Raw genomic sequence first — 27,416 nt, forward strand, 5'->3', positions numbered from 1 at the left:
TGGAGGGCTCCAGGTGACTCCCACACAAGCCTCTTCCTGTATCTTCTTGGATCACTGATGTCTGCACTGGCAGACCAGGAGAGTGAAGCAGTTAGGACAAGGCCTTGTGCAAGGAGGGCACGAGAATGGCACAAGTGGCTCCAGAGTGAGCTAATGTCTTCCCTGGGAGGGCACAGCTGAAAAGTGTCAAAAAGACAGGGGAATCCTTGGCCGGGCACAGTGGCTCATGCCTGTAATCACAGCACTTTTCAGAGGCCGAGGTGGGAGGATCTCATGAGGCGAGGGGTTTGAGACTAGCCTGAGCAACACAGTGCAAACCTATCTCTACAAAAATACAAAAATTAGCTGGGCGTGGTGGCACGCACTTATAGTCCCAACTGCTTGGGAAGCTGAGGTGTGAGGATGGCTTGAGCCCGCGAGGTCCAGGCTACTGTGAGCCATGACTACACCACTGCACTCCAGCCCAGGCAACAAAGTGAGACCCTGTCTCCAAAAACACTTTAAAGAAAAGGGGAATCTTTACATGTCCCATTGGCACTTGTCTAGGCTGTTCCCTGGACCACATCTCATTTCTGAGTTATGAGGCTAAGGAAGGGATCAGACAGGTTTCAGACCCCCTACACACTGGAGATTTTTGTGGATGGAACATTGCTATGCAGAACAATGCAGAGCTTGTGAAAAGAAGTAGGAGATGGTGTGAGGAGAGGGGAGCGGGGAAGAAAAGAGTTCCCTTCTTCATGGACTATGTTATGCATGTTTCAATCCTACTTGAAATGTGACTTCCATGATTTCTGACAGATTAAGGTGACCTTTTCATGTGAGTTGAGTAACCACATCTGCTAAACTGGCACATGCCACATCGACCACATGAAGCAACAGGAATTATTTTAGTCACTATACACTTTAAATGCCATATATAATTTAAAATGATACACCTGTGGTGCCACACATATAATAAAATGTTAGTTATTAAAACACTAGTAGTATTCATATTCAATATGACAATACACTATGTTTGATGTTTCAAACATAAGGTTCAAGCCAAATGCTTCATATAAAAATATAAAGGGGTAAAACAATGTTTATATCTGGACCTCCATTCATCTACCATGACTGATATAGTAACTGTTGCTTTAATGTGGCGTATGGCAATTGAGATTTTTCTCCATTATCCTATAACATATAAGGGGTACAGAACAGAAAGAATCTCTCATAATGCTATTCCTATTATACTCCCTTCCTGAGTAGGGTCAGACTAAGCCATGGCCAGGGACCATCCAGAATCACCCTCATCTACACTGGGTGTGTCTACCTCAAGGAAGGGTTAATAATGGGCCTCCTCTCTGGGCACTGAACTGTTTGGTGACGTTTGGATAATCCTGGATCTACTAGATTCCTGGTAAGTCAAAGAACATTCCAAACCTCTCCAAAGTCTTCCTATTAGTCACAAGTTCTACTTCATTAGGCCGTTCGGATGATAAGGGTTTCACAAGGCCAAGACAGACTTCACTGGTCAATGTGTATTTTGAGGATGGGGTAGTGAGGGGAGGAGGAGGGTGGATTCAGGTCCCCACCTCACTCATTCAAATACAGATGGTCCCTGACCTACGATGGTTCAGCTTACAATTTTTCAACTTTATGATGGTGTGAAAGCAATACGCATTCAGTAGAAACCATCCTTTAGTACCCATACAACAATTCTGTTTTTTACTTTCTGTACAGTATTTAATTTATTGAATAAATTACATAATATTCAACATTATTATATAATAGGCTTTGTGTTAGATTATTTAGCGCAACTGTAGGCTACTGCAGTGTTCTGAGCGTGTTTAAGGTAGGCCAGGCTAAGCTATGAAGTTCTGTAGGGTAGGTGGATTAGATGCATTTTTGACTTACAATATTTTCTACTTACAATGGGTTTATTGAGATACAACCCCACTGAAAGTCAAGGAGCATCTCTGTACCTGCTTGCCACCACCCCCTCCAGGTTATTCATGCTTTAAGTAGGTGAGTCAGAGGAGGTGGGTGGTTATATTTGGTTTTGCCATGTGTATGGTATCCTAATGACAGTGACTCCTCCCTCTAGTTAATCCTTCCACAAGCGACTCCACCTCCAAGCCCTGCACTCAGCCAGGTAAAATGCCTGACTGAAAATATTCGGTCTCTTCACCAGTACCAGAGGCCAATTCTCTTCTAGAAAGCAAGGAAGGAAATCATTGATGTGAACACAGGAGCAGAAGACTTTCTGAGTCAGTCACGAGCTTGGGTGCAGAGTGAGGCCAAGCTCAGACAGGTCACTGACCATAATTATCCCTCCCATAAGGGCAGCCTTCCTCACCTGCAGCCACGCAGCTTCTGAGGCAGTGACAAATAGCTGTGCCTGTTGAAACTCCAGAGGAAACATTCCTTACCAGGTCTCTCAGTCCAAGCTTCAGTGACAGGACCAGAAATGTAAACAGACTACTCCAATAGAAACAAGAGAGAACTGGTTCTCCTGCTCTCTGGATGGTTTATGACATTTCAATTATGTTCAACACAATATAGCTGAATTATTTTTAACCTTACTGAGCCTCCTAGCTTTGTAAAAGAAATATTCGTTGATAGAGTGGAAGGACAGCTAGAAGCAGAGATCTGAGGGGGAAAAAAAAAACTCACTAGTAGAAATGAGCCTATAAATGATACTACTTACAATATTGAGTAGATAAAGCATAGCACCTTTTACTGAAGGAACCATGAGTGAGGGATATTTTGGGTGTTGCTTATTTGTAATTTACTTCTTAGAATAATATAGTCCATTTTCTTCAAGCAATTTTGCTGTTATTTCAGCAAACGGAAGAGAGGAAATCTCAGTTCTAATTTCCCCAGTAGCTGTGCTACCATGATTACCATCATACTAGAACAAACAGTTCAAGATAATTCTGCCTAAGGTTAAGACAAAGAGATTTTTTTTTTTTTTTTTTTGAGACGGAGTCTGGCTCTGTCGCCCAGGCTGGAATGCAGTGGCCAGATCTCAGCTCACTGCAAGCTCCGCCTCCCGGGTTTACACCATTCTCCTGCCTCAGCCTCCCGAGTAGCTGGGACTACAGGCGCCCGCCGCCTCGCCCGGCTAGTTTTTTGTATTTTTTTAGTAGAGACGGGGTTTCACCGTGTTCGCCAGGATGGTCTCGATCTCCTGACCTCGTGATCCGCCCGTCTCGGCCTCCCAAAGTGCTGGGATTACAGGCTTGAGCCACCGCGCCCGGCCAAGAGATTCTTAATGTACAATCTTTTGGACAATATGACTCAGTGTCTAAACAAACTGATCTTGGGTTTTAATAGTTCTGCTGAGGGGAGGGAGTATAAAGAAGGGTCCCATTTCTTCTCTTTGTTTCACTTTTCTTCTCCCCTCAATGCTACGAAAATCTCTCAAAACTTGTCAAAGGTATCAGTGCACCTGTAGTCCCAGCCACTAAGGAGGCTGAGGCAGAAGGATGGTTGAGCCCACAGTTTGGAGGCTGTAGTACACTTTGATCATGCCTATGAATAGCCTGTACTCTGCACTCTAACCTGGGCAACATAACAAGAACCTATCTCTAAAAATTTAAAAAAAAAAAAATTTTAAACCTTGTTAAAGGTATACAACAATCTCACAGTGAAATATCCAAAGTTCTTCTGATTATGGTGTTAGAATTAAGCATAAGAGTTGCAACCTCCAGTGACTACAGGTGCCAAATACATTTGTTTCTTAGTATCTTGAGGCCAGGTAGAGTGGCTCACGCCTGTAACCCCAACACTTTGGGAGGCCAAAGCAGGAGGATCGTGTGAGCCTAGGAGTTCAAGACCAGCCTGGGCAACATTGTGAGAAACTATTCCAACAAAACAACAACAACAACAAAAAGCCAGGCATGGTGGCTCATGTCTGTGGACCCAGCTACTCAGGAGGGCTAAGGTGGAAGGATTGGAAGATGGGTTGAATCCAGGAAGTTGAGGCTGCAGTGAGCCATGATCACACCACTGCACTCCAGCCTGAATGACAGAGAGAGACTGTGTCTCCCTAAAATAAAAATATATATACACACATTATATATACATATTATATGTGTATATTATATACATATATATATATATATATATATATTTTTTTTTTTGAGACCGAGTCTCGTTCTGTTGCCCAGGCTGGAGTGCAATCTCAGCTCAGTGCAACCTCCGCCTCCCGGGTTCAAGTGATTCTCCTGCCTCAGCCTTCCCAAGTAGTAGGGATTACAGGCATGTGCCACCACGACTGGCTAATTTTGTATTTTTAGTATAGATGGGGTTTCTCCACATTGGTCAGGCTGGTCTCAAACTCCCGACCTCAGATGATCTGTCTGCCTCGGCCTCCCAAAGTGCTGGGATTACAGGCGTGAGCCATTGCACCCGGCCATAATCTTAAACTATATTCTTTTGGCCCTGAAACACTTTACTTTTTTTTTTTTTTGAGATGGAGTTTCACTCCGTCGCCCAGGCTGGAGTGCAGTGGCACAATCTCCGCTCACTGCAAGCTCTGCCTCCCGGGTTCACGCCATTCTCCTGCCTCAGCCTCCCGAGTAGGTAGGACTACAGGTGTCCGCCACCACAGCCGGCTAATTTTTTTGTATTTTTAGTAGAGATGGGGTTTCACTGTGTTAGCCAGGATGGTCTGGATCTCCTGACCTCGTGATCTGCCCACCTCAGCCTCCCAGAGTGCTGGGATTACAGGTATGAGCCACCGTGCCTGGCCAACACTTTACTTTTTAAAATACCCATTTCTTCTTGAAATACAGTCCACTTTGCTGCGCACAGTGGCTCAGGCCTATAATTCCAGCACTTTGGAAGGCCGAGGCGGGTGGATCACTTGAGGTCAGGAGTTTGAGACCAGCCTGCCTAACATGGTGAAACCCCGTCCCTACTAAAAATACAAAAATTAGCCGGGCGTGGTGGTGTGCGCCTGTAATCCCAGCTACTTGGGAGGCTGAGGCAGGAGAATTGTTTGAACCGAGGAGGTGGAGGTTGCAGTGAGCCGAGATTGCGCCACTGCATTCCAGCCCAGGCAACAGAGCAAGACTCCATCTAAAAAAAAAAAAGAAAGAAAAAGAAAAGATAGTGATAAAGGAAATAGTTCACTTTTGTCTTAATTCTACTATTAGAAAAATAATAGTGTAACATGGATGAATTTCAAAAGTAAAAATAAATACAATAGTACCACAAGTGGCAACTGACAGTCAACCTCAATATCTGGGAGGCAATAGGGAAGCATGGCGACTCTGGTAATTTGAAAAGCGCATAACCTGTATAAAAGCAGAAGCCACTGTGAATGCCAACTATCTGTTTTTCAGAAGTGTGGATCCAAGTCTTCATTTGAGAAACCAGAAGTCCGGATTCCTATATGTAATCTCTTAATTTTTAAATATGGACTATTAGCTTAAAAGAAAAAGTCATCAGGTCACCACTTTGCTACCCTCCTTTACTAACTAGAAACAATCTGACTGGGGATAGAACTGTTCTGGAAGTCAGGGAGCCAAGACTGTTAAACCCAGCTGATACCAACCTAGTTTCTTCCCCTGGGCCAAAGACCTAATCATTCTGTGACTCAGTTGCGTTGTCTGAAAAGTTTAGAGGTCCAAAATTCCTTTCAATCCTAAAATATGGCATATGGATGAATAAGTTTTCTAGATAGTCAATACTCACAATAACAAGGAACATAATTAAATGAAAAACAAAACTAGATCATTGTGCCATAGCAGGCTCTATTACATTGTCTAGACATGGCCTTGGTGTGACCAAGCTATCTGGTTAATATAACCACAAGAATTGGAACACTTTCATCAGAGCAGATCCAGTTTCTAATATCTACCCACCCACTGGGGAGAGAAAAAAAGTGTGGATCTCTAGTACATCATGACTCCGGCAGGAGCACCCCTCTATGAAACAGAACTCTAGCGTCTTTTGAACCCAAACCCAGCGTTTCAAGGGAATAATTCTGAGTCAGAACAAAGCTGACCAAGAGGCTGCCCTGAGCCACAGCTCTTGCTTAGCAAGTTCATGCTCAGCCTACCTGCAATGAGCTTTGCAGATGCCACGTCATGGTTTCCTGCAGGCGCCAACTGCACTAGGAACAGCTCTTCTTATATAATCCTCGGCCATGCCTCATGACTGTGCACGAGGACATGGCTTTGCCCTGCACAAAGGCACACGGGATTTTAGACATGGCATCTCGTTTTTCAGGGGGCACAGAAAGGAAATAGAAAATATAAGGCTGGAAAATAATAAGGAATAGATAAATTAAGGGCCTTTCCCACTGTAAAGGTTAAAAGCATATTTCAGAACAAATAAAAGTGTTCACATTCTTGTGGTTATATTAACTGTGTGCCTTTGGCAAAGTGAAGGCCCAAAGAATAATGGAAACCCACATGAACTATAACTGGTGGCTTCTTCACACAGGCCATCATAACACAGATCGCATGGCTCCAAGTGAAATGTGGAAGGGGTGTCTGCTCCCTACATTCCTAAGTACTTTTGTGCATCAGTTATGAACAGGACCTTTTTAATTTTGCTATTAGCAGCTGCCAATAAGTATCTACTACGTCTTAAAGAATAATTTACCTTTGGTTCCAGAACCAGCTATGATCTCTCTTCAGTTCTATCTCCCCCTAAAGGCGTTTTCTTCATTGTGTCCTTTTAATGCCCTGGCTTTAGCTAACCAGGGTGTTTATTCTAAAAGTCAGTTCATTCTTACCCTAAGTCCTTTGTATTATCTGTTCCCTCTGCCTGGAATGCTCTTTACCCTGATCTTCACAAGAGCAGTTCATTCAGATCTCAGCCTCAAGGGTACCCCTGAGAGAGGCCCTCCCTGGGCATTAAGTAGACAGGGTCTTCCCAAGCACTGTGTCATGTGACCCTACTTTAATTCTCTGCCTAGCACATCACACCTTCACACCGTCACACCACCTGATACATTTCCTGTTTCTTTCTTTTTGCTGGTCTTCCCTGGAAGACACAATATAAGACTAGAATATAAGTTTGTGTAAGCTTATAAGAATATAAGCTCCATGGAAATAAAGATTTTGTGTCCTGTTCACTGCATATTTCTAGCACCTAGAAGTGTCTTACATACAACAAGTGCTCAAAAAATATTTTTTGAGGGAGTCCCTGAACCTATTCTGGCTCAGGGGGCTTCCCAATAATATATACACATATGTGTGTGTGTGTGTGTGTGTGTGTGTATATGTGTATACACGTGTGTGTGTGTGTTGAAAGAACGAATGGACGGTTGGATGAATGGAAGAATCCATTTAGCAAATATCCACAAAGTGCCTGTGGTGTACTGGAAATACGATGAGGAGTAAGATCTTCCTTCAAGGACCCTACTAGGTCCCCACCAGGGAAGCAGGCATTACAGAATACAATGTGGTAGAAGAAATGCTTGAAGAAGCATTTCAAGCTCTTAACTTTCCCTAGAGATTACCCTTATACTATCTGGGTTTGGGTATGAGGGTAATCTCTAAGGAAAGTTAAGAGCTGGCCAAAAGGACAAGAATGAGAAGAGGGGTAGCAGGTAAGGCATCTGAGAAACACTGCAACAAAAGCACCGAGTCTGAAAGCAAGCCACGGGTTCCGGGAGCCCCAAGTGGTCTGGTGTGACTGGAGCCACAGGTGAGGGACTTGAGGGAGACTGGGCCTCCAAAGAGAGGCATAGGCCAGTTCTTAAGGAGCCATGCAGACCAGTACCTGGACCTTAGATTTTATCATCTAAGCGGTGAGGGCCACTGAAATCATTTTATACAGTTTTAAGTAGGGAAGTGACATAATGGTTTCATGCTTTATAAAGATAATTTTGCAGCCGGGGGTGGTGGTGCATGCCTGTAGTCCCAGCTCAGGAGGCTGAGGTGGGAGGATCACTTGAGCCTGGAAATTCAAGCCAGCAGTGAGCTATGATTGCCCCACTGCACTCCAGCCTAGGTGACACAGCAAGACCCCTCTCTTGGAAAAAAAAAAAAAAAAAAAAAAAGATAATTTTGGTAGCAGTGACAGCAACAAATTAGAGAAAGGAACAAAACATTCAGGAAGCTATAGTCTAATCCAGGTGGAAGAAAAAAATGTAAACCCAAACTATTAGGGGCAATGGAGATGAGAGGAGACAGATTAAAAGCTATTAAAAGGGTAGGATCAATAGAGCTTAGTAACATAGGAGATGCGGGAGGTGAATGAATGAATGGGGTTAAAGAGAATCTGGCTGGGCACAGTGGCTCACAACTGTAATCCCAGCACTTTGGGAGGCCAAGGCAGGTGGATCATGAGGTCAAGAGATCAAGACCGTCCTGGCCAACACGGTGAAACCCCATCTCTAATAAAAATACAAAAAATTAGCCAGGCGTGGTGGCAGGCACCTGTAATCCCAGCTACTTGGGAGGCTGAGGCAGGAGAATCGCTTGAACCCGAGAGGCGGAGGTTGCAGTGAGCTGAGATCATGCCATTGCACTCCAGCCTGGGCAAAAAGAGCGAAACTCCATCTCAAAAAAAAAAAGAGAATCCCAGTTTCTGATTCGTGTCAGTGGGAGAAACTGTGACATTCTTCATGGAAATGAATAGCTCTCAGGCAGGCACAAGGCCTCTGGAGTTCTAAATTCACTCTGCCTGTGAGCTGACTGAATCTGAGTCTGCTTGCTTGCGTGAGCTCATGGACACTTGCCCAAGTGGCTATCTATGGTCCTAGCATAAATATGAGTTTATCTGCTGAATAAGTAAATGCGTACAGAAGTCCCCTCTGGTGTGTGTACATCAAATCTGCAGTGCTGGTGATTTATCTGTTCATGACAATACACATGGGATTGCACTGCACGGCCATTTTGGGAGGCACACACTGATCCATCACCACGAACACATGACTATTGGTCTAAATATAGATGTGCCTGTCACCTCAGAGAAAGAACAGACCAGAAGTCATGATCCCACTTACTCCAAGGAAACTTTAAGGTGACAAACTTGAAAAAAAAAATCAATGAATGTAATATTTCTTAAGTCTGAATCTGATCTAAAGATCAAATTATAATTACCTCCCCTATGTTTCATTTTTCTTGACTTTAACTGTTAATTTAACCCCAGCCTCTTCTAAAGTAGCCCCACTTCCATTCCAAGATAATTCTGACAGTCCTCAACGAACACCTCACAGGTGCTCAAAAGCAAGTACAGTTGGCTATCTATCAAGACACTCTGTGAGGATGTCCAGTTTATTTCTGATGGTTTTTTTGTGTTTTTTGAGAGACAGGATCTTGCTGTGTCGTCCAGGCTGGAGTACAGCGGCATGATCATAGCTCACTGCAGCCTCAACCTCCTGGGCTCAAGCAGTCCTCCCACTTCAGCCTCCCAAGCAGCTGGGACTACAGGCATCCGCCACCATGCCTGGCTGAGTTTATCCATTTTCTCCTACTCCAGCGCCCCCATCTGCTGCTGCCACTTGAAAGACTATATAATGTTAAGAGCATGGGCTCTAGTGAAAGACTATATAATGTTAAGAGCATGGGCTCTAGTGAAAGACTATATAATGTTAAGAGCATGGGCTCTAGTGACTGCCAGCTTAGGTTGGAATCCTGGCTTTGCCCTTGATGAGCTGTGTGACCCTGGGCAAATTATTTAGCCCCTCTGTGCCTTAGTTTCCACCCTGGTAAAAAATATATATATATTATTATTATTACTTTCATTAACCTCTAGCCTACCTTGTGGAGGTGCTTGTGACGATTAAATGGGTTAATATTTATAAAGTACTCATAATAGTGCCTGAAGCAGAGCAGGCACTGAATAAACGCCAGCTATTATTTCTACTACCATCACTCCTACTGGCCATGAGGATACCTCTGGTGGTCCTGCCATAAGGTGCCAAAGCAGTGGGGGTTATCATAAGGTAAGGGACAATGCCCTCTTTGTAATATGACATCAAAGGCAGGTACAGCTTATGTCCAGTGTTTTCTGAAATTACCACTGTGATGGTTAATTTTAGGTGCCAACTTGACTGGATTAAGGAATAGAGAACTGGTGAAGCACTGTTTCTGGGCGTGTCTGCCAGGGTTTCCACAGGAGACTGGTGTGTGAGTCAGTGGACTGAGTGGGGAAGACCCACCCTCAATGTGGGCGGGCACCATCCAACTGGCTAGGGGCCCAGATAGAACAAAAAAAGGAGAGAAAAGGATTTCCTCTCTCCTGGAGCTGGGACACTCTCCTCCTTCTGCCCTCAGTCATCAGAACTCCAGGCTCTCTGGCCTTGAGACTCCAAGACTTACACCAGCAACTTACACCAGCAGCCCCCTAGCTTCTTGGGCCTTTGACTTCAGATGAGAAGTACACCATCAGCTTCCCTAGTTTTAGGGCTTTCAGACTTGGACTGAGCCACACTACCAGCATCCCAGGGGCTCCCGCTTGCAGATGCCCTATTGAGGGACTTCTCAGCCTCCAGAATCCAGTGAGCCAATTCCCTAATAAACCCCCTCTTATATATCTATAGATCTAGATCTATCCTATTGGTTCTGTCTCTCGGGATAACCCTAACACAGTTCCTAAAAGTTCTTTACATTTTTACTTGCAAAGGACTGAGATGAGCTATGAGTCCATGGGCACCCAGGGTAGAAGGCAAATGAATGACCAACACCATCTACCCTCTCTCCCTCAGGGCTTTGTTACAGGCTCAGCTGGGTCCAGTCTGGCTCCAGCTCCCTTAGGATGAGTTCTGCCCAGAAGACTCTTTCCTCATCTAGATAGACTTCTTTGAGTCCCCCTCTTCCCAGTGCTTCCAAAGGGGGAATTTAAATCTGATCCTTTAAAAACAATGAAACACGGCCGGGCGCGGTGGCTCAAGCCTGTAATCCCAGCACTTTGGGAGGCCAAGACGGGCGGATCACGAGGTCAGGAGATCGAGACCATCCTGGCTAATACGGTGAAACCCCGTCTCTACTAAAAAAAAAATACAAAAACTAGCCGGGCATGGTGGCGGGCGCCTGTAGTCCCAGCTACTTGGGAGGCTGAGCCAGGAGAATGGCATAAACCCGGAAGGCGGAGCTTGCAGTGAGCTGAAATCTGGCCACTGCACTCCAGCCTGGGTGACAGAGCGAGACTCCATCTCAAAAAAAAAAAAAAAAAAAAAAATGAAACAGCAGCTGTATCGTTAAATTATTTCTAAGTGGAATTTAGACTTAATTTGAGTCTTTTAACAGTAGACTCTTAAATGAAGCTCCTTAACTCAAGACTAAAGAATACTACTGATGTGGGCGTTCATCTTTGATGATGAAGTCCCTGTTGACAGTCTTAACATTAGGACAGGAAGAGGAAAAATGAAATTTTAAACATACCATTTACGTTAGCATCAAAAAACATCCGATAACTAGGAATAAATCTAACAAAAGATGTACAAGACTTCTACACAGAAAACCATGAAACATTACTAAGAAAAATTAAAGACTTAAAGAACTATATAAGTAGAGAAACATGCCATATTCCTAGACACAAAGATTCGATGTTATAAAGATGTCTAGTCTCCCCAAATTGACCCAAAGATTTAATGCAGTTCCAATCAAAATTTCACAAAATTTTTTGTGGAAATTGATGAGTCTATAGTTTACATGAAGTGCAAAGGGCCAAGAATAGCCAAGACGATACTGACAAAAAAAAAAAAAAGTTGAAATAATTATACTACCAAATGGCAAACTTATTATAAGATTACAGCAGCAAGTAAGTCAGTATGGTATTAGCACAAACTTCTGCCAGTTAAAACATAAAGATATGTGAATAGAGCAATTGAGCAGAGTTTAGAAACACACCCACACATGTACAGTGCTCTAATTTACAACACCACCACTGCAAGACAGAGGGGAAAGGATTTTCTTTACCCTGTGGTGTGGGTCAAGTGGACATTCACATGGAAAAACAATGAACTGTGGCCCCTACCTCACACCAGTCAGAAAACTAAATTCCAGAATGGTTGTAGACATAAACATGAAAGGCAAAACATTGAAACTTCCAGAGGATGTAACACAGGAGAATATCTTTATGCCCTTGCAGACAAGAAATGACTTCTAAAGTAAAACACAAAAAGCACAAACCATAAAGAGAACAACTGATGAACTGGATTTCATTAAGAATTACTGTTCATCAAGAACCCGGGAGGCGGCGGAGCTTGCAGTGAGCTGAGATCCGGCCACTGCACTCCAGCCTGGGCGGCAGAGCTAGACTCCGTCTCAAAAAAAAAAAAAAAAAAAAAAAGGCAAAAGCAAACCACACAAAGGGAAAACAAATTTGCAGTACATACAACCAACAAAGGACTCACAACATCTAGACTCTGTCGTCCAGGCTGGAAAGCAGTGGCATGATCTCAGCTCACTGCAACCTCTGCCTCCCAGTTTCAAGGGACTCTCCTGCCTCAGACTCCCAAATAGCTGGGATTACAGGCATGTGCCACCATGCCCAGCTAATTTTCATATTTTTAGTAGAGATAGGGTTTCACCATGTTGGCCAGGCTGATTTTGAACTCCTGACCTCAGGTGACACACCCACCTTGGCCTCTCCAAGTGCTGAGATTATAGGTGTGAGCCACCACGCCTGGCCAAAAGGCAACACAATCTTAGAAGAGGAGGAACAAGCAAAAGATTTGAAAAAGCACTTCACAAAAGAAAACATCCAAATAGCAAAAAAATGTATATAGACCTACATATATGTAAGTCTACATATATGTAGACCTACATGTAGACCTACATATACATACACTTTTGTATTAATATACACACACCATTAGTCATCAGAGAAATGCAAAGTAAAACTACAATAAGATACTATTGGGGTCCTGGTAATGTTCTATTTCATGACCTGGGTGATGGTTTCACAGGTATGTTCACTAGAAAAAACCGAGTTGTACAATTAAGGATGTATATACTCCTCTCTACATATTATACTTTAATAAAGATGTTTACTAAAAAAAAAACTGGGGCCGGGCATGGTGGCTTACACCTGTAATCCCAGCACTTTGGGAGGCCGAGACAGGCAGATCACGAGGTCAGGAGTTTGAGACCAGCCTGACCAACATGGTGAAACCTCATCTATACTAAAAATACAACAATTAGCCGGGCATGGTGATGCACACCTGTAATCCCATCCATTCAAAAGGCTGAGACAGGAGAATCGCTTGAACCTGCGAGTCGAAGGTTGCAGTGAGCCGAGATTGCACCACTGCACTCCAACCTGGGTGACAGAGAAAGACTCTGTCTCAAAAAAAAAAAAAAAAAACAACAAACAAACAAACAAAAACAGCAGGGCGCAGTGGTTCACGCCTGTAATCTCAGCACTTTGGAAGGCGAAGAAGGGTGGATCACGCGATCAGGAGTTTGAGACCAGCCTGGCCAATATGGTGAAACCCCGCCTCTACTGAAAATACAAAAATTAGCTGGGTGTGGTGGCATGCACCTATAGTCCCAGCTGCTCGCGAGACTGAGGCAGGAAAATCACTTGAACCCAGAGGCAGAGGTTGCAGAGAGCCGAGATTGTGCCACTGCACTCCAGCCTAGGCAACAGGGCGAGACTCTGTCTCAAAAATTAAAAAAAATAAAATAAAATAAACCAAATGCCACACGTGGGCCTTTTTTAGATCCTGCTTCATACAAGCCAACTGTTAAAAGAAATGGTGAGACAGTCAGAAAAATTTGAGATTAACTGCATATCTGATGACAATATTAATTTTTTAGGTGTGATGATGGTATTAAGGCAATATTTTCAAAAGGAGGTTTTATCTTTTAGAGCTACATACTGAAATATAAGTAAATATATTATAAATAAATAATATCCTGGATTTACTTCAAAATAATCAGGAGAGAGGACAGATAACACAAGCATAGATGAGTTGATAGCTATCATAGCTGGACGGTGGTGGGGACATGAGAGTTGCTACATCATCTCTTTACCTTTATGTATGTTTAAAATACTGCATAATAAAACTTTTTAAAAATCTAGAACAAATCCAAGGTTTTATCTGTTTGCCTATTTATGACTCTTCTCTTCTGCCCATACCTGGGCTAATCAAATAACATTATGTAATAGCAAGGCAGATTCCATAAACACTGAATCCCTAGGCTACAGGGACCTCAAGAAATCATCTTGGCTATCCCCTCACTATCAAGCAGTCTCTGAAACAGAGGACATCCCAAATCACATCTGCACACTGACCAGCACAGGCGACAGTGTGTCTACTCTCAGAGAAGCAGCCTAAATATATAAATATATATATTTTTATACATATATTTATTTATATATTATATTATATAAATTATATGTTATATATATTATTTTTATATATAACATAGATTTACTTATATATTATATAATATATATTATATATAACATGTTTATATATTATATATAATATATTATATATATATGTATATAAAGAACCTAGATGAACCTAGATAGGGCAGAGCAATCATTTACCTATATTCTTTGGGGTATATGCCAAGGTAAGGGCTCTAAGTAGCCTGGCTGATTTGTCTAAAACAGAAGACTCTTAAAAGAAGCTCCTATATTCTCCCCGAGCTGACCTTTCCTGTCTTGTCCCTCGAATATTAAGCTTATGCTATCAAGCCTCATCTCAGTTAGGTATCTGTGGCTTCCTTTGCCAGCTGACCCAGCTGGAGCTGCTAATGGAGTAATCAAGTATGAATTCCTGTATAAATCAAGTCTGGCTCTTATTGCAGGGATCTAGACTACTATAGGCCTACACAGTTTAGAAACCCTCATTAGATAGATGCAAGTACTTGTAAAAATAAACCTGGCTAGGGCCTTCTGATTTATTGTGTCTCCCAGGAAGCCCTCCAGATTTGGGAGACTTCTCAATTCACAGGGAAAGAAAATTCATTTCCTCCTTCTCACCTTCCTTTGCCATTTCAAGGTGAAGTGTCCTAAACTGATAAATCTCCAAGTTAACGCCTAGCTTAGTGTGCTATCCCTACTGGACATAATATCTGTTTCAACAAGGATTTCTTGGAGAAATGAACTATACCTTTGGCACAAAGCATCCAGGTACCCCCTTACCCCCTGTGATAGCTTCTGGAGGAAAGAAAATCTTTTAGTGTCCCTAACGGGCATACTTACCTACTACTAACTAGGTTAATGAAATGATACAGGCTTCAAAGGTGAGGAGCCGAGGTTTCATATACCCAAAAAGGGAAACGTTCAAAAATGAATGTGTACGATTTGCTCCATTTTTTCTTTTAACCCATAAGGAATTTAAACAGTGGCTACTTTTCGGACTAACACAAGCCGTCTCCAAAAAGTCATGTAATGAAGCGGCTGAGAACACGACTCTGGAGCCACACATCAGCTATATGACCTCAAGTTTTCTGTGCTTCAGTTTCTCACCTGTAAAATGCAGCTAATGAAAATACAGCCTTAATAAGGTTGATGGGAAGATTAAAAGAGTACAATATATGTAAAGCACTTACAACCCTGTCTTCCCAGTGTTAGCTCTATTATTTCATTATCACAGAAGCCCTGCTGTGGACATACGCCATCGCAGGGAAAAAAAAAAGGCTAAGAATGGAACAAGTGGACACTAGGAAACAAAATGAAAAAGAACAGTGTTGTTGACACTTTGGCTAAACCTTAAAAACATCTACTTCTATGCCACAGTATTTGTCAATAATCTGGGGACAGAGAAAAAGACATTCTGAAATAAGGGGTCGGAGGTGTAGCAGAAAATGTACATCCTTATTTTTCAGGAATTTATAGAGGAAGGCTACTCTTATGTGTGATGATTCAAACCCCAGTAAGAGAGGCCAGGCTCTTGCCTATAATCCCAGCACTTTGGGAGGCCGAGGCAGGAGAATTATTTGAGCCCAGGAGTTCAAGACCAGCCTGGGCAACACGGGGAGACCTCGTCTCCACAAAAAGTTAGCCAGGTGTGGTAGTGTGTGACTGTGGTCCCAGCTATTCGGGAGGCTGAGGTGGGAGGACTGCTTGAGCCTACCTCAAGGTGGGTGCAGTGAGCCATGATCGTGCCACCACACTCCTGCCTAAGCGATGAAGGAAGACCCTGTCTCAAAAAAAAACAATTAAGGGAATCAACAAATCTCCCAAACTCTGTTAGTCCTCAGTTGGCCAAGCACCCCTCCACTAGCCACAAAAAGCTGAGTTATTGTTTTGCATTTTGTTGGTAATGACTGACATTCATGGTCTTTCATTCAATAGATTTTTTAAAATTTAGGCTATTATAATATTTCATGTTTGCCTGTACATTTAGTATTATTTAGTAAAGAGCATAATTTTAAAAAATAATAATTAACTGAAGAAGCCTCGACATCCCTTCAACAATTTTTTAAACTTTATGAATAATCTACTACAGTCTTTAAAATTTTTCAGTTTTAAATGCCTAGTTATTGATCCATTACCTCTACAGGGGATGCATATACATATTCAGAAACATTTTCTTATGATAATTAGAATTTGTTGTTAACAGTCATAATTGTGTTTTACCATTGATTATTGTGATTATCATAATGCCAGAGGGATGAACAACACATTTGAAACTGAGAAGAAGGAAGACTGCCCAAAGGGCCTACTGTTAGAGTCTATGCAGGGACTCCTGGGGCTATTAATTATTTATCTGCTTTTCAAAGTTAATAAATAGGAATGTCTTTTTGCCCTTTATTCCCCAGATGAACTTAACCAAATGAGAGATGGGGTGGGTGTGTGCAGAGATGACAGCCTGAGAAAATAAGAGGTATGGGTAATGAGAAGGAGATTTTAGAAAAACAAACATTTAACTGTCAAATATACTTAATAACATTGCCTTATCTGGCATGTTTTTATTATGGCATGTTTATCTGGCATGTTTTTATTATGAACATTTTGATGTTTTTTGAGTGTTCTTTTAAAAACGAGTGCTTTAGAAGCATAACATCAATATAAAAAGAACGACAAATTATATACAATCTCACAACCCAAATAACCCCTTGGCACTTTTTAGAAATACTTAATACTGTATACAGCTGTAAAATTCAAACACTAAGGAGTAGTATTAAATGGAAAAATAAGAACTTCTCCCCTTCCTATCCCACTCCATCCATCAAAGAGAAACCCTGTTTATGCTTTTCTTTCCCACCAGAGAAAAAATGTGCATATATACATAAATTTATCTACCAAAATGCATCATATTAGGCACACTGTTTTGTAACATGCATTATTCACTTAATAACATATCTTGGTACTATATCCATATCAGCACATGGTGATTAGCACTTTCTTTTTGCTCTTAATGCTTCAGGCCAGAAGCAATTGCTCATGTCTGTAATCCCAGCACTTTGGGAGGCAAAGGCAGGAGGACTGCTTGAGCCCAGGAGTTCAAGATCAGCCTTGGCATCATAGGGTGACCCTGCCTCTACAAAAAAAAAAAAAAAGTAGTCAGGTGTGGTGGTGTGCACCTGTAGTTCCAGCTACTCGAGAGGCTGGGGTGGAAAGATCACTTGAACTTTGGAGGTTGAGGCTGCAGTGAGCCATGACTGCACCACTGTACTCCAGCCTGGACAACAGAGTAAGACCCTAACTCAAAATAAAAAAGTAATAATAATAATGCAACCGGGCGTGGTGGTTCATGCCTGTAATCCCAGCACTTTGGGAGGTCGAGGCAGGTGGATCATGAGGTCAAAAGATCAAGACCATCCTGGTCAACATGGTGAAACCCCATCTCTACTAAAAGTGCCAAAATTGGCCAGGCGTGGTGGTTCACGCCTGTAATCCCATCACTTTGGGAGGCTGAGGCGGGCAGATCACAAGGTCAGGAGATCGAGACCATCCTGGTTAACACAGCGAAACCCCATCTCTACTGAAAACACAAAAAATCAGGCCGGGTACGGCGGCTCATGCCTGTAATCCCAGCACTTTGGGAGGCCTAGGCACACAGATCACAAGGTCAGGAGATAGAGACCATCCTGGTTAACACAGTGAAACCCCATGTCTACTAAAAATACAAAAAATCAGGCCAGGTGCAGTGGCTCACGCCTGTAATCCCAGCACTTTAGGAGGCCGAGGCAGGCGAATCACAAGGTCAGGAGATCGAGACCATCCTGGCTAACACGGTGAAACCCCGACTCTACTAAAAAATACAAAAAATTAGCCAGGCGTGGTGGCGGGTACCTGTAGTCGCAGCTACTCTGGAGGCTGAGGCAGGAGAATGGCGTGAAACCCAGTAGGCAGAGCTTGCAGTGAGCCCAGATTGCGCCACTGCACTCCAGACTGGCGACAGAGCAAGACTCCATCTCAAAAAAAAACAAAACACAACAAAAAAAATACAAAATATCAGCCGGGTGTGGTGGCAGGTGCCTGTAGTCGCAGCTATTCTGGAGGCTGAGGCAGGAGAATGGTGTGAACCCAGGAGGCGGAGCTTGCAGTGAGCCAAGATCACGCCACTGCACTCCAGCCTAGGCGACAGAGCGAGACTCCATCTCAAAAAACAAAACAAAAAAAACAAAAACCAAAATTACCTGGGCATGGTAGCCTGCACCTGTAGTCCCAGCTACTGGAGAGGCTGAGGTAGGAGAATCACTTGAACCTGGGAGGTTGAGTTTGCAGTGAGCCGAGATTGCACCACTGCACTCCAGCCTGGCTACAGAGCCAGATTCCATCTCAAAAATAAATAAATAAATAAAATTAAATAATAATGCTTTAGTGACTATCTTTGTACCCATAGCTGAGAGTTAAATGTTTTTGTTTTTTTTTTTTTAAATACAACCCATACTGCAAAATCAGAGCTGCAAGTACAAACTAAGCAGTCTATCCCAGCTGTGTGGTAGGAAAAGAACGATCTCATTTATATGGTTCATTTCAGTTCCTTCAGGAAATTTCCCGCGACATTGTTATTTATACCAAATGGGTCTCAAAAACGTGAGACGGCTACTGAGAAGAGGACTGTTTTCCACTGAGAGGAAGGTGAATATGTCTAACTGTGTACAACTGCTGGTTGCAAAGGCGCCTGTGGCAAAGCAGTCGTCCTGTCTTTGCGCTTAAATCCACCTGGTGTGCCACCCCTACCCTTGCTTACAGGACTGTACTGAATGCCCATGGCATGAACGGAATGTTTGCAGAAGGGGAAAATAAGCAAGCACTGGAGAAACATGCATAGAACAGCAGGTAAAACTGCCAGATGCCCTTCACCCACTCATGGAAGGCCAATATGAAGCCATGTTCAGAGTCGTCTGCCTAGAGCTACAGAGGAATGCAGGGCTGAGTAAGAAAGTGACTACAGAGTCACAGCTCAGAAACAATCATAACCAAAAAACCATCTTATACCTCTGCATTTAGCTGCCTCAAATCCTTTCTAAATGAAGAGGGATTTAAATTTTATTTTAAAATATTTCAACACAGTACATTTCCAAATATTTGTTATATTCGTTATCTCATGACCCACACATTAACTCTAGCAGGCAGGTAGGCCAATGTCATTATCCCCACTTAAACATGACATGCCTGAGGGGCTGCAAAAGTTAAATGATTTGCCTGGAGTCAATCGGCTGACCAACTGTTTGGACCCAAGAACCATGCTCTCCAGGATTCTCCCAATCCCAACCAGGCCCAAGTCCAGCTGGACAATTTTAGCATCCCAAAGAAAAGCTAGGAATGAAGCTGGAAATATAAATATAAAAATATTCCTTCCCAAAGACACCTGAGATCTGAAAACTACCTCTTCCTAACAAAAATTTTAAAAATTAAGTATCGATGTTGCTAAGCACCAAGTTGATATACCAAACTTACATCTGGACAGAACAACTACAGTCTCTACTAGTCACAAAGACTTGTAAGAAATGTTGGTTTTATGTTTTATTATAAACATTTATACTATCTCAGCTTTTTAAAATATGGTAGAGTTTAATGTTTTACAGCTAAGATGTTATCTTGTGGTCAGGAGTGGTGGCTCATACCTGTAATCCTAACACTTTGGGAGGCCAAGGCTGGAGGATCACTTGAGTTCAAGAGTTTGAGAACAGCCTGGGCAACATAATGAGACTGCATCTGTATTTAAAAAAAAAAAAAAAAAAAAAAAGGCCTGCGCGGTGGCTCACGCCTGTAATCCCAGCATTTTAGGAGGCCAAGGCGGGCAGATCACGAGGTCAGGAGATCAAGACCATCCTGGCTAACATGGTGAAACCCCGTCTCTATGAAAAATACAAAAAATTAGCCGGGTGTTGTGGCGGGCGCCTATAGTCCCAGTTACCACACTCCAGCCTGGGCGACAGAGCGAGACACTGTCTCAAAAAAAAAAAAAAAAGTTGCCGTGGGTAGTACTAGTCATTTGTCATTTATATATCCAACACCAATTTCTTGAGTTGCCTTCTAGTCTAGTCTGGACTGGCTTATATGAATGTTTTTCAAACTTTTTTGACAATGGCCTACAGAAGAAATATATTTTACTTTGTGAAGCATAGACATGTGTCTGTCATTCAAATAAAAATTTCACAAAATAATAATCACCCCTCTTTTGAGTGATTCACTTGGATATCTTCTATGCTTTTATACTTTGCCACATGATTTTTTAAAATACAAATTATGGCCCACTAAATGGATTTCATGACTTACAAATGGGTCACAACCCAAGAGCTGAAAAAACTGGATTATATGAACAATATACAGATTGTGCCCTCAAGGAATTTGTACATTAGTTGGGAGTCTCATACAGTTCACAGACCTCTTACAGTTGGAAAGGCCTATAGGTCAATTAGTTCGACTACCTACTCTATACTTGATTCTACAGCATCCCTGAAAAAAGGTGAGACATGTGAAAAAGGCTTGTTTGCCATTTCAAGGACAAGGAGTTACCTCTTATTTGGAACTTAGCACAATATGGGTCAAATAGAGACCTGTTAAAAACAGTACAGAAACAAATACAAATGAATCAAGTATCAAAATATACACTTGATTTCTTTTTTCTAAAAGATAACTTGGACCTTTGTTCCTAAACCCATCTTAGTCTTTTTTTAGGAGGAGGGTGAAAAGGGGAAGGTAAATCAGGGGACAGAAGTCTAGAAAGGCTTCTCTCTGATGACCCGAAGAAGGGGTCTTAGCAAGTTACATCACAAGTAGCCTTCGCAATTGAGGAGCCTAATAAATGACACTCACAATGACGGCTAGGAGAGTGGAAGTCAGGAAAGGATCCTCTGAGGAGGTTTGAAATGAGCTGAGTCTTGAAAGATTGACTGGAATCAGACAGGTGAAGAAAAGATGGGAGAGTGTAGTCAAAGACTCTGAAAAAGAAATGAGTCAGTACATTTGGGGGACAGTAGATGGGGTCCCTGAAGTGGAGAAATAAGAGATGAAGCTGAAAAGAAAGACTGAAACCAACCTGTGGTGAGCAAGACACAATTTGGATTTTATTCTGTAGGTAATGTGGTGTTACTGAAGGTTCCTCAGAGTGTATTTCAGAATTGTTCATCTGTACATAGACCTGAAATTTGGCTCTAGAAAGACCTAAAGACCCAGAGTTCAGATAACAGACTCTCAAGCTGTGTTTTAGTACACAGAAAAATGTTCTCTAAGGGACTTCATAAATTCAGAATTCTAACACGAGCAGTGTTGGTTACTTAAAAAGCAGAAAAACTGGAATATAGAGTTTAGATAGCAATGGAATCCAATTTATTTTTCATCATTTTACTTTTGTTAATTTTTAAAAAGTGTGAGCTTTGTCTGTAGCTGCCACTAAGTGACTGATTTCCTTTATAAAACCTACCGACTTTATTCAGAAGCAAGTCTTCAATGTTGCCTAATAAATTATTATAAACCATTTTGCAAAAATTAAATTTTGCCTAAACAATAGCAACACTTTTAATAATAAGGTTGTCTAAAGTTAATATACAAACAGGGCTTTCTGAGGGTGTTAACTATCTAGTAATTCAGGCTCTGCTGGATACAGTGACAGAGCTCTAAGAACCTCAACTAGAACTCAGGTCGGCCTCAGGTGAATATAAACACTGTATGTGGGTCACCTTGCAATTACAGCTGCCACCTGGAAGCAAATTTAAGCAATAAGAACTACAAAACCAAATCCCTGTAAGATCCTGCATTGACCTTCCTCTTACTTCTTCCTGTCTGAGGATCCATAAACCTCAGAATTCTTTACTAATTTCTCATCAGCATCATCTTTTTTTGTATTCCCAAATTTAAAAACGACTGTCTCCAAAGGCCTCAAATTTACTTTCAGTTATTAGTATAATAAATATCAGCGATGTATGATGTATTCATTAGAACCTATGGTGTTTTTTTCCCCCTCCCCACAGGAAAACTACTTCAGAGAAAGACTTTTAATTTCTGAGAAAATCTTTGTACATATCGAGTATATATGCTATCGACCACATAATTGTTTGGGGATAATGCACACCATTTGCCAATGATTAAGATTCAGCCCAGTCTTTGTCGTTGCATTTCTACATTCACATAAATTAGTAAGTCATGATGACACGGAAGGCTCACATGCCACGTAAAAATTTCAAGCTTGGATCTGAATCGGTGACTGAATCCTCCTCAGAATGCGTATTTTGGAGGCAACTGTTTGGTTTATGTTACTGCTCCCTAAACCGGGCAGTGACTCAAGAGGCAGCTGGAAGAGAGAAGGAGGTGCTGGGCAAGTGCTAAAATACTGAAGCCTCAACAGTAGAGTCCCTCCCCTTCTCTACACACCACACAGCCTTTTTGAGACTTCTTGTCCCCATCAGATATGCTCCTCTAGACTAGCTCACCTTCCCAGGGTGGAGCAGAGTCTCACCGGCTCATTATCTCACAGCTCCCGGGATGGCCCCGGGTACAGCAACTGTGTGGCACTTGGCTGTGGAAATTCAAGTTTTTCCACCCTAAAACAAGTAGGTTGTGAAACCCGATTTCGGTCCTGGTTACCATTAAGAGAGGGGCCTACTACAGCCCTGTGCCTGGAAGTTCTTGCTACCAAACCTCGCCTCCTGCTCCACCCTCACCTTCAGCACCTGATGAGAAGGTCCAGTCCCTCCGCGCACCTTACATGCCCAGGCCACACTGGTGGACTCACGCACGCACGCCAACTCTGCCATCCCATGCACGCCCGGCTTCGGAGAGCAGCTACGAACTTACTGCTCGCCGAGTCAGCCGAGCCAGGGCGCAAGGGGAAAGGCCGGAGAGGGGCTGGGGATAGGATCGGATCGGAGTCGGGGTCGCGGTCGGGGTCGGGGCGGACCCCGCCGGCCTGCTGGCCTCCCTCCCCTGACCCCCGGGACAGCCCCGGCGCACGTGCTGGGTGACAGGCCCCCTATAGGTTCCATACCTGCCACCGGAAGTGAGTGAGGAGGGCAGTATAGGCATTTCCTGTGACGCGAGCGCCTGGACTCCATTAGGCAGCAGCTGGGGGAAGAATCAACACACCAGGGAGCAGAGCGCAGCGGACCCGAGGACAGAGGCGGCAGCTGCCTCCGCTGCCGCCCGCCGCCGCCGCCGCCGCAGCCACTGCCGGGGCTCAGCCCAGCGGCGGGCCCCGCGCCCCCGCAGCCGCCCCGCGGCGCCCCCAGGCGCGACCCCCGGGCCGCGCACCCCGAGCTGCCTCCGGGAGGGGGGGGGGGGAGGGCCCCGCCCCCCCCTCCCCCCCCCCTCCCCCCCCCCCCCCCCCCCCTCCCACCCCCACCCTCCTACCCTGACCCCCTCCCCGCCTCCCCGGCCCCCCTTACCCCGACCCTCTCCCCGGCCCCCGCCTCCCCTCCCCCGCCTCGCCCCACCGGCTTCCCACCACGGCCTCTCTCGGCGAGGAAACTCTGGCCTCCGCTTCCTCCTCCTCCGACTCGGACACCGGCGGAGCCTCCCCGCCCCCGCGGAAGAAACCCCGAGCCTCGGCGGCGGAGGGAGCAGGAGAGCCCGGGGCTTCGGCAGGCAGAGCAGGCCTCTCCCCTCCGTCCTCGTCGTCCTCGTCGTCGTCCTCCTCCTCCTCCTCCTCCTCCGTGGTGGTAGTGGTGGGACTCCCCCCGGCTGCTGCCCCTCCCGCCGCCGCTGCTGTCTCCCACCGAAGTAGCGGCCACAGCCTGGTCAGCGGCAGCATCATGCAGGCCAACGGGGCAGGAGGAGGAGGAGGAGGTGGCGGCGGCGGCGGCGGAGGAGGAGGGGGCGGCGGGGGCCAGGGACAGACCCCGGAACTCGCCTGCCTGTCGGCTCAGAACGGGGAGTCGTCCCCCTCGTCGTCGTCGTCCGCGGGGGACCTGGCCCACGCCAATGGGCTCCTGCCTTCCGCCCCCTCCGCCGCCAGCAACAATAGCAACAGCCTGAATGTCAATAACGGGGTTCCCGGCGGGGCGGCCGCCGCATCCTCAGCCACCGTCGCAGCTGCCTCCGCCACCACCGCCGCCTCCTCTTCCTTGGCCACCCCAGAACTGGGCAGCAGCCTCAAGAAGAAGAAGCGGCTCTCCCAGTCAGATGAGGATGTCATTAGGCTAATAGGACAGCACTTGAATGGCTTAGGGCTCAAGTAAGTATCCCTTACCGGCAGCTGGTGATGGACAGACCGAGGGACGGAGGCTCCAGGGGGGTAGGGGAAGGAGGGGAGGGGGGCTTGAAAGAGCTCGGTTAAAGAGAATGAGTGCTGGGCACGCAGGGCCCAGTACACAGGAGGACGCGGCTCAGACAGGCCGACCGGGGAGGAGGAGCGGGCCTGAAAGGAAATAGGGGAGAATTAATCAGTCTGACAAATTGTGAGACGAGACAGGCGGTTGAGGGGTTAGGAAGGGGTAGGAGAAACCCAAAGAATGACTTCTCCCCACGCACCTTCAGAGCTTAATTGTCTGTCAATAAAGACAGATGCGGGAGTGTGCCTCTCTGTGTTGGGGGAGGGGTGGATTAGAGCTGGTGGAAATAATGAACCTTGGAGGATTTGTTTTTCAAGTGTATCTTGGAGGCATCTTTGTGGGACACCTCCCCACCCCCAACCGTGGCAGACAACAACCCAAGCAAACTACCAATCAGGAAAGACAATCACCTACAAGTGTTTATGGGAACGGAGGGGCTGGGATCATTTGGAAAGAGGTTGTTGAATAAATCTGATGGGAATAATGAAGATACAGTGTTGATGTCGTTTAAAGGCCCGTGTGTGTGTACAAGAGGTCTAACCCTAACTAGTCTGAAATCTCAGTTTAATACCAAGAAGATGATCGCCTCTGAAAAGGGGACATCTGATCTGGTGAATCATTTGTTTTAAAATACAATTTAGGTGGCCTTGTATACCTAACATAGGGTGAGGGTAGACAGCGACCTTGGACAAAAAACACCATTTTGTATACACACAAAGAAAAACTAAGGGGGTAGAAGGTAGGATTGGTGGGAGTGTCTGATGAAGGAGGTGCAAGAGGCAGAGTCAGAATGAAATGGTGGGGGGGAGGACGTGCAGCAGCAGTCAGTTTCCTACATTCAGAGTGTAGATTAAGCTCTCAGGCTAGCCGATGTGTACTTTTGCATTTATGGATTTCTTGGGGAGTGGGGAGGAGAACAGAACTTTTTAAAAGTGACATAAGTATTTTGGTTTTCAGGCAGATCGTTGCACTGTTTAGCTAAAAATTAAGTTTTAAAGCTGAATTAAGAAGGCATTGAAACATAAGCACAAAAAATACAAGACTGATAAATGAAGGTTCTTAGATACCAGAATACACGAGGGAAGAAAATACAGTTGATGAATCTTTTAAGTGCTCAAAGACAAATATGTGGTAGGAAGAAGTCACTTTATTCCCTAGGGAAAAGGATTAGTATGAAAACAGATTTTGTAAATGCTAACAGAACATATTACTGAGACAAGAAGCAAGCTGACAGCAGCAGGAGGAAATAACTCGTGACTGTTTGGAACCTACACCATAGTAAATTTGCTATTTTTAGTATAGAGAGAAAGGGAATGGTTTTTGATGCTGGATTTATTTTAATTTTAAAGATTGACCTAGTAGAATTTCTATGCAATATAATACCTGGATATATAAGCTCTTAACTGACACTGGTCATCTGTGTCACCGTGTGAAGCTAATAATTTCGATCTTGAAAAATGTAATGTAGTATGTAGATCCTGGTTTTTCATTTATTTGACTAGTTGGTTACAGCACATTTTTAGAAATCTTATACTTTATACATTAAATTGAGGCATCAAATGGCACACTAGGAAGAACTTACATTGGTTCTGGTTTCAAGAAAGGTTTTTAACTTGACTAGGAAGAAATGTAGGTGTCAGTTTTAAATAAAGTTTGTTTAACCAGGCACATGAAAGCTATTTTTTTCTTCATCATAAGACTAGCTTAAAAATTTTGCATCTGTTTTCATGGACATTAGTTTATTTGGAAGATTAAAACCCTAAAGTTGGTCAGGTCTGTTTTACACTGTATCTCTCCTGCAGCCAGACTGTTGATCTCCTCATGCAAGAGTCAGGATGTCGTTTAGAACATCCTTCTGCTACCAAATTCCGAAATCATGTCATGGAAGGAGACTGGGATAAGGTAAAGTAGGGCATATAGAGCTGTGTGACTGCTGCTAAAATTACAGATTTGATATGCATTTTGTGACATTTCTGTTTTTCTTTTATACCAATTTTTACAGGCAGAAAATGACCTGAATGAACTAAAGCCTTTAGTGCATTCTCCTCATGCTATTGTGGTAAGAGGCGCACTTGAAATCTCTCAAACGTTGTTGGGAATAATTGTGGTAAATACACTTTTGTTCTTAGTTTCACATTTATGCTTATTTTAATAGGTTATTGATAACTCTAGGCTTCTGCCTCTTATAAAAAAAAAGGCCTAAAAGTAGTTAAATTTCATATAATTTGTGAACTAGGATGAGTATAATGTTTTAAAGTATGAATTTTATATCTGTAAAATCATACATAGTAAATGTGTCATTTGAACTTTATAAATTAAGCTCTACAAAAAATATATTGAAAGCTCTTCGTGCTTTCAGTGCTACTAATAGGAGTTTTATGTTTATAGAGTTAAAGATAAATTATACTTTTATTATGTTACTTAAAATACTGAATGTGCTGGTTAAAGAGAAAATGTGTTTGGGTGTGTGTATATCCATACAGCCTTAAGAAGCTGATACGTTATCTTTTTTTAATCTTTGGGAAATATAGTTAATTCAAGCCAACTCCGTTGGTGTGCTGGCCATTTTCCATTCTTGCATTCCAGTTGTGTGAATTGACAGTGTCAAAGTTTGTATAATATGTATCACTCTGGTGGAGGTTTTGTATGCAGATTTGACCATTAGGCCCTGCTTACTGGCCTTATTTCCCTGACAAGATCAATTTAGTAGTTTAACCTGTTAGTCTCTTTCATAAATCTTAATGAATCTTTTAGACTTATGGGCTTTAATTCTTCAGTAGATGGTGGTGAGGGAGAGAGGAAATAAGGTTTTTCTAAGTGCTGGAGTTTGGAAACCAT

The 27,416-nt window shown here is 43.6% G+C and overlaps 2 protein-coding genes across 8 annotated transcripts in view; one reads left to right on the plus strand and one right to left on the minus strand.

Moving 5' to 3' along the window:
* Nucleotides 1–23,264, minus strand: part of CNIH3 (cornichon family AMPA receptor auxiliary protein 3) — a 337,129-nt gene extending 313,865 nt beyond the window's left edge. For 2 of the 5 annotated variants that reach the window (XR_003118971.1, XM_025381696.1), the window contains exon 1: nucleotides 22,974–23,264. Coding sequence is in view for 4 of the 5 variants with exons in the window: in XM_025381696.1 (XP_025237481.1) it covers nucleotides 22,974–23,066 (93 nt within the window). In the remaining variant the exon portion in view is untranslated. Of the gene's footprint in view, nucleotides 1–2,565; nucleotides 2,632–9,689; nucleotides 9,700–22,973 lie in introns of all 5 variants that reach the window. The other 3 variants (XM_025381685.1, XM_025381676.1, XM_025381718.1) reach the window with 3 other exon arrangements.
* Nucleotides 23,265–23,697: 433 nt separating this feature from the next.
* Nucleotides 23,698–27,416, plus strand: part of WDR26 (WD repeat domain 26) — a 49,087-nt gene continuing 45,368 nt past the window's right edge. For 2 of the 3 annotated variants that reach the window (XM_025381638.1, XM_025381646.1), the window contains exons 1-3: nucleotides 23,698–24,481; nucleotides 26,381–26,480; nucleotides 26,581–26,685. In XM_025381638.1, the coding sequence (XP_025237423.1) occupies nucleotides 24,060–24,481; nucleotides 26,381–26,480; nucleotides 26,581–26,685 (627 nt within the window). In that variant the 5' untranslated portion in view covers nucleotides 23,698–24,059. The remainder of the gene's footprint in view (nucleotides 24,482–26,380; nucleotides 26,481–26,580; nucleotides 26,686–27,416) is intronic. The other variant, XM_025381654.1, reaches the window with a different exon arrangement.

Source organism: Theropithecus gelada, chromosome 1 (genome assembly GCF_003255815.1).
Source record: "Theropithecus gelada isolate Dixy chromosome 1, Tgel_1.0, whole genome shotgun sequence".
NCBI classification, from domain to species: domain Eukaryota; kingdom Metazoa; phylum Chordata; class Mammalia; order Primates; family Cercopithecidae; genus Theropithecus; species Theropithecus gelada.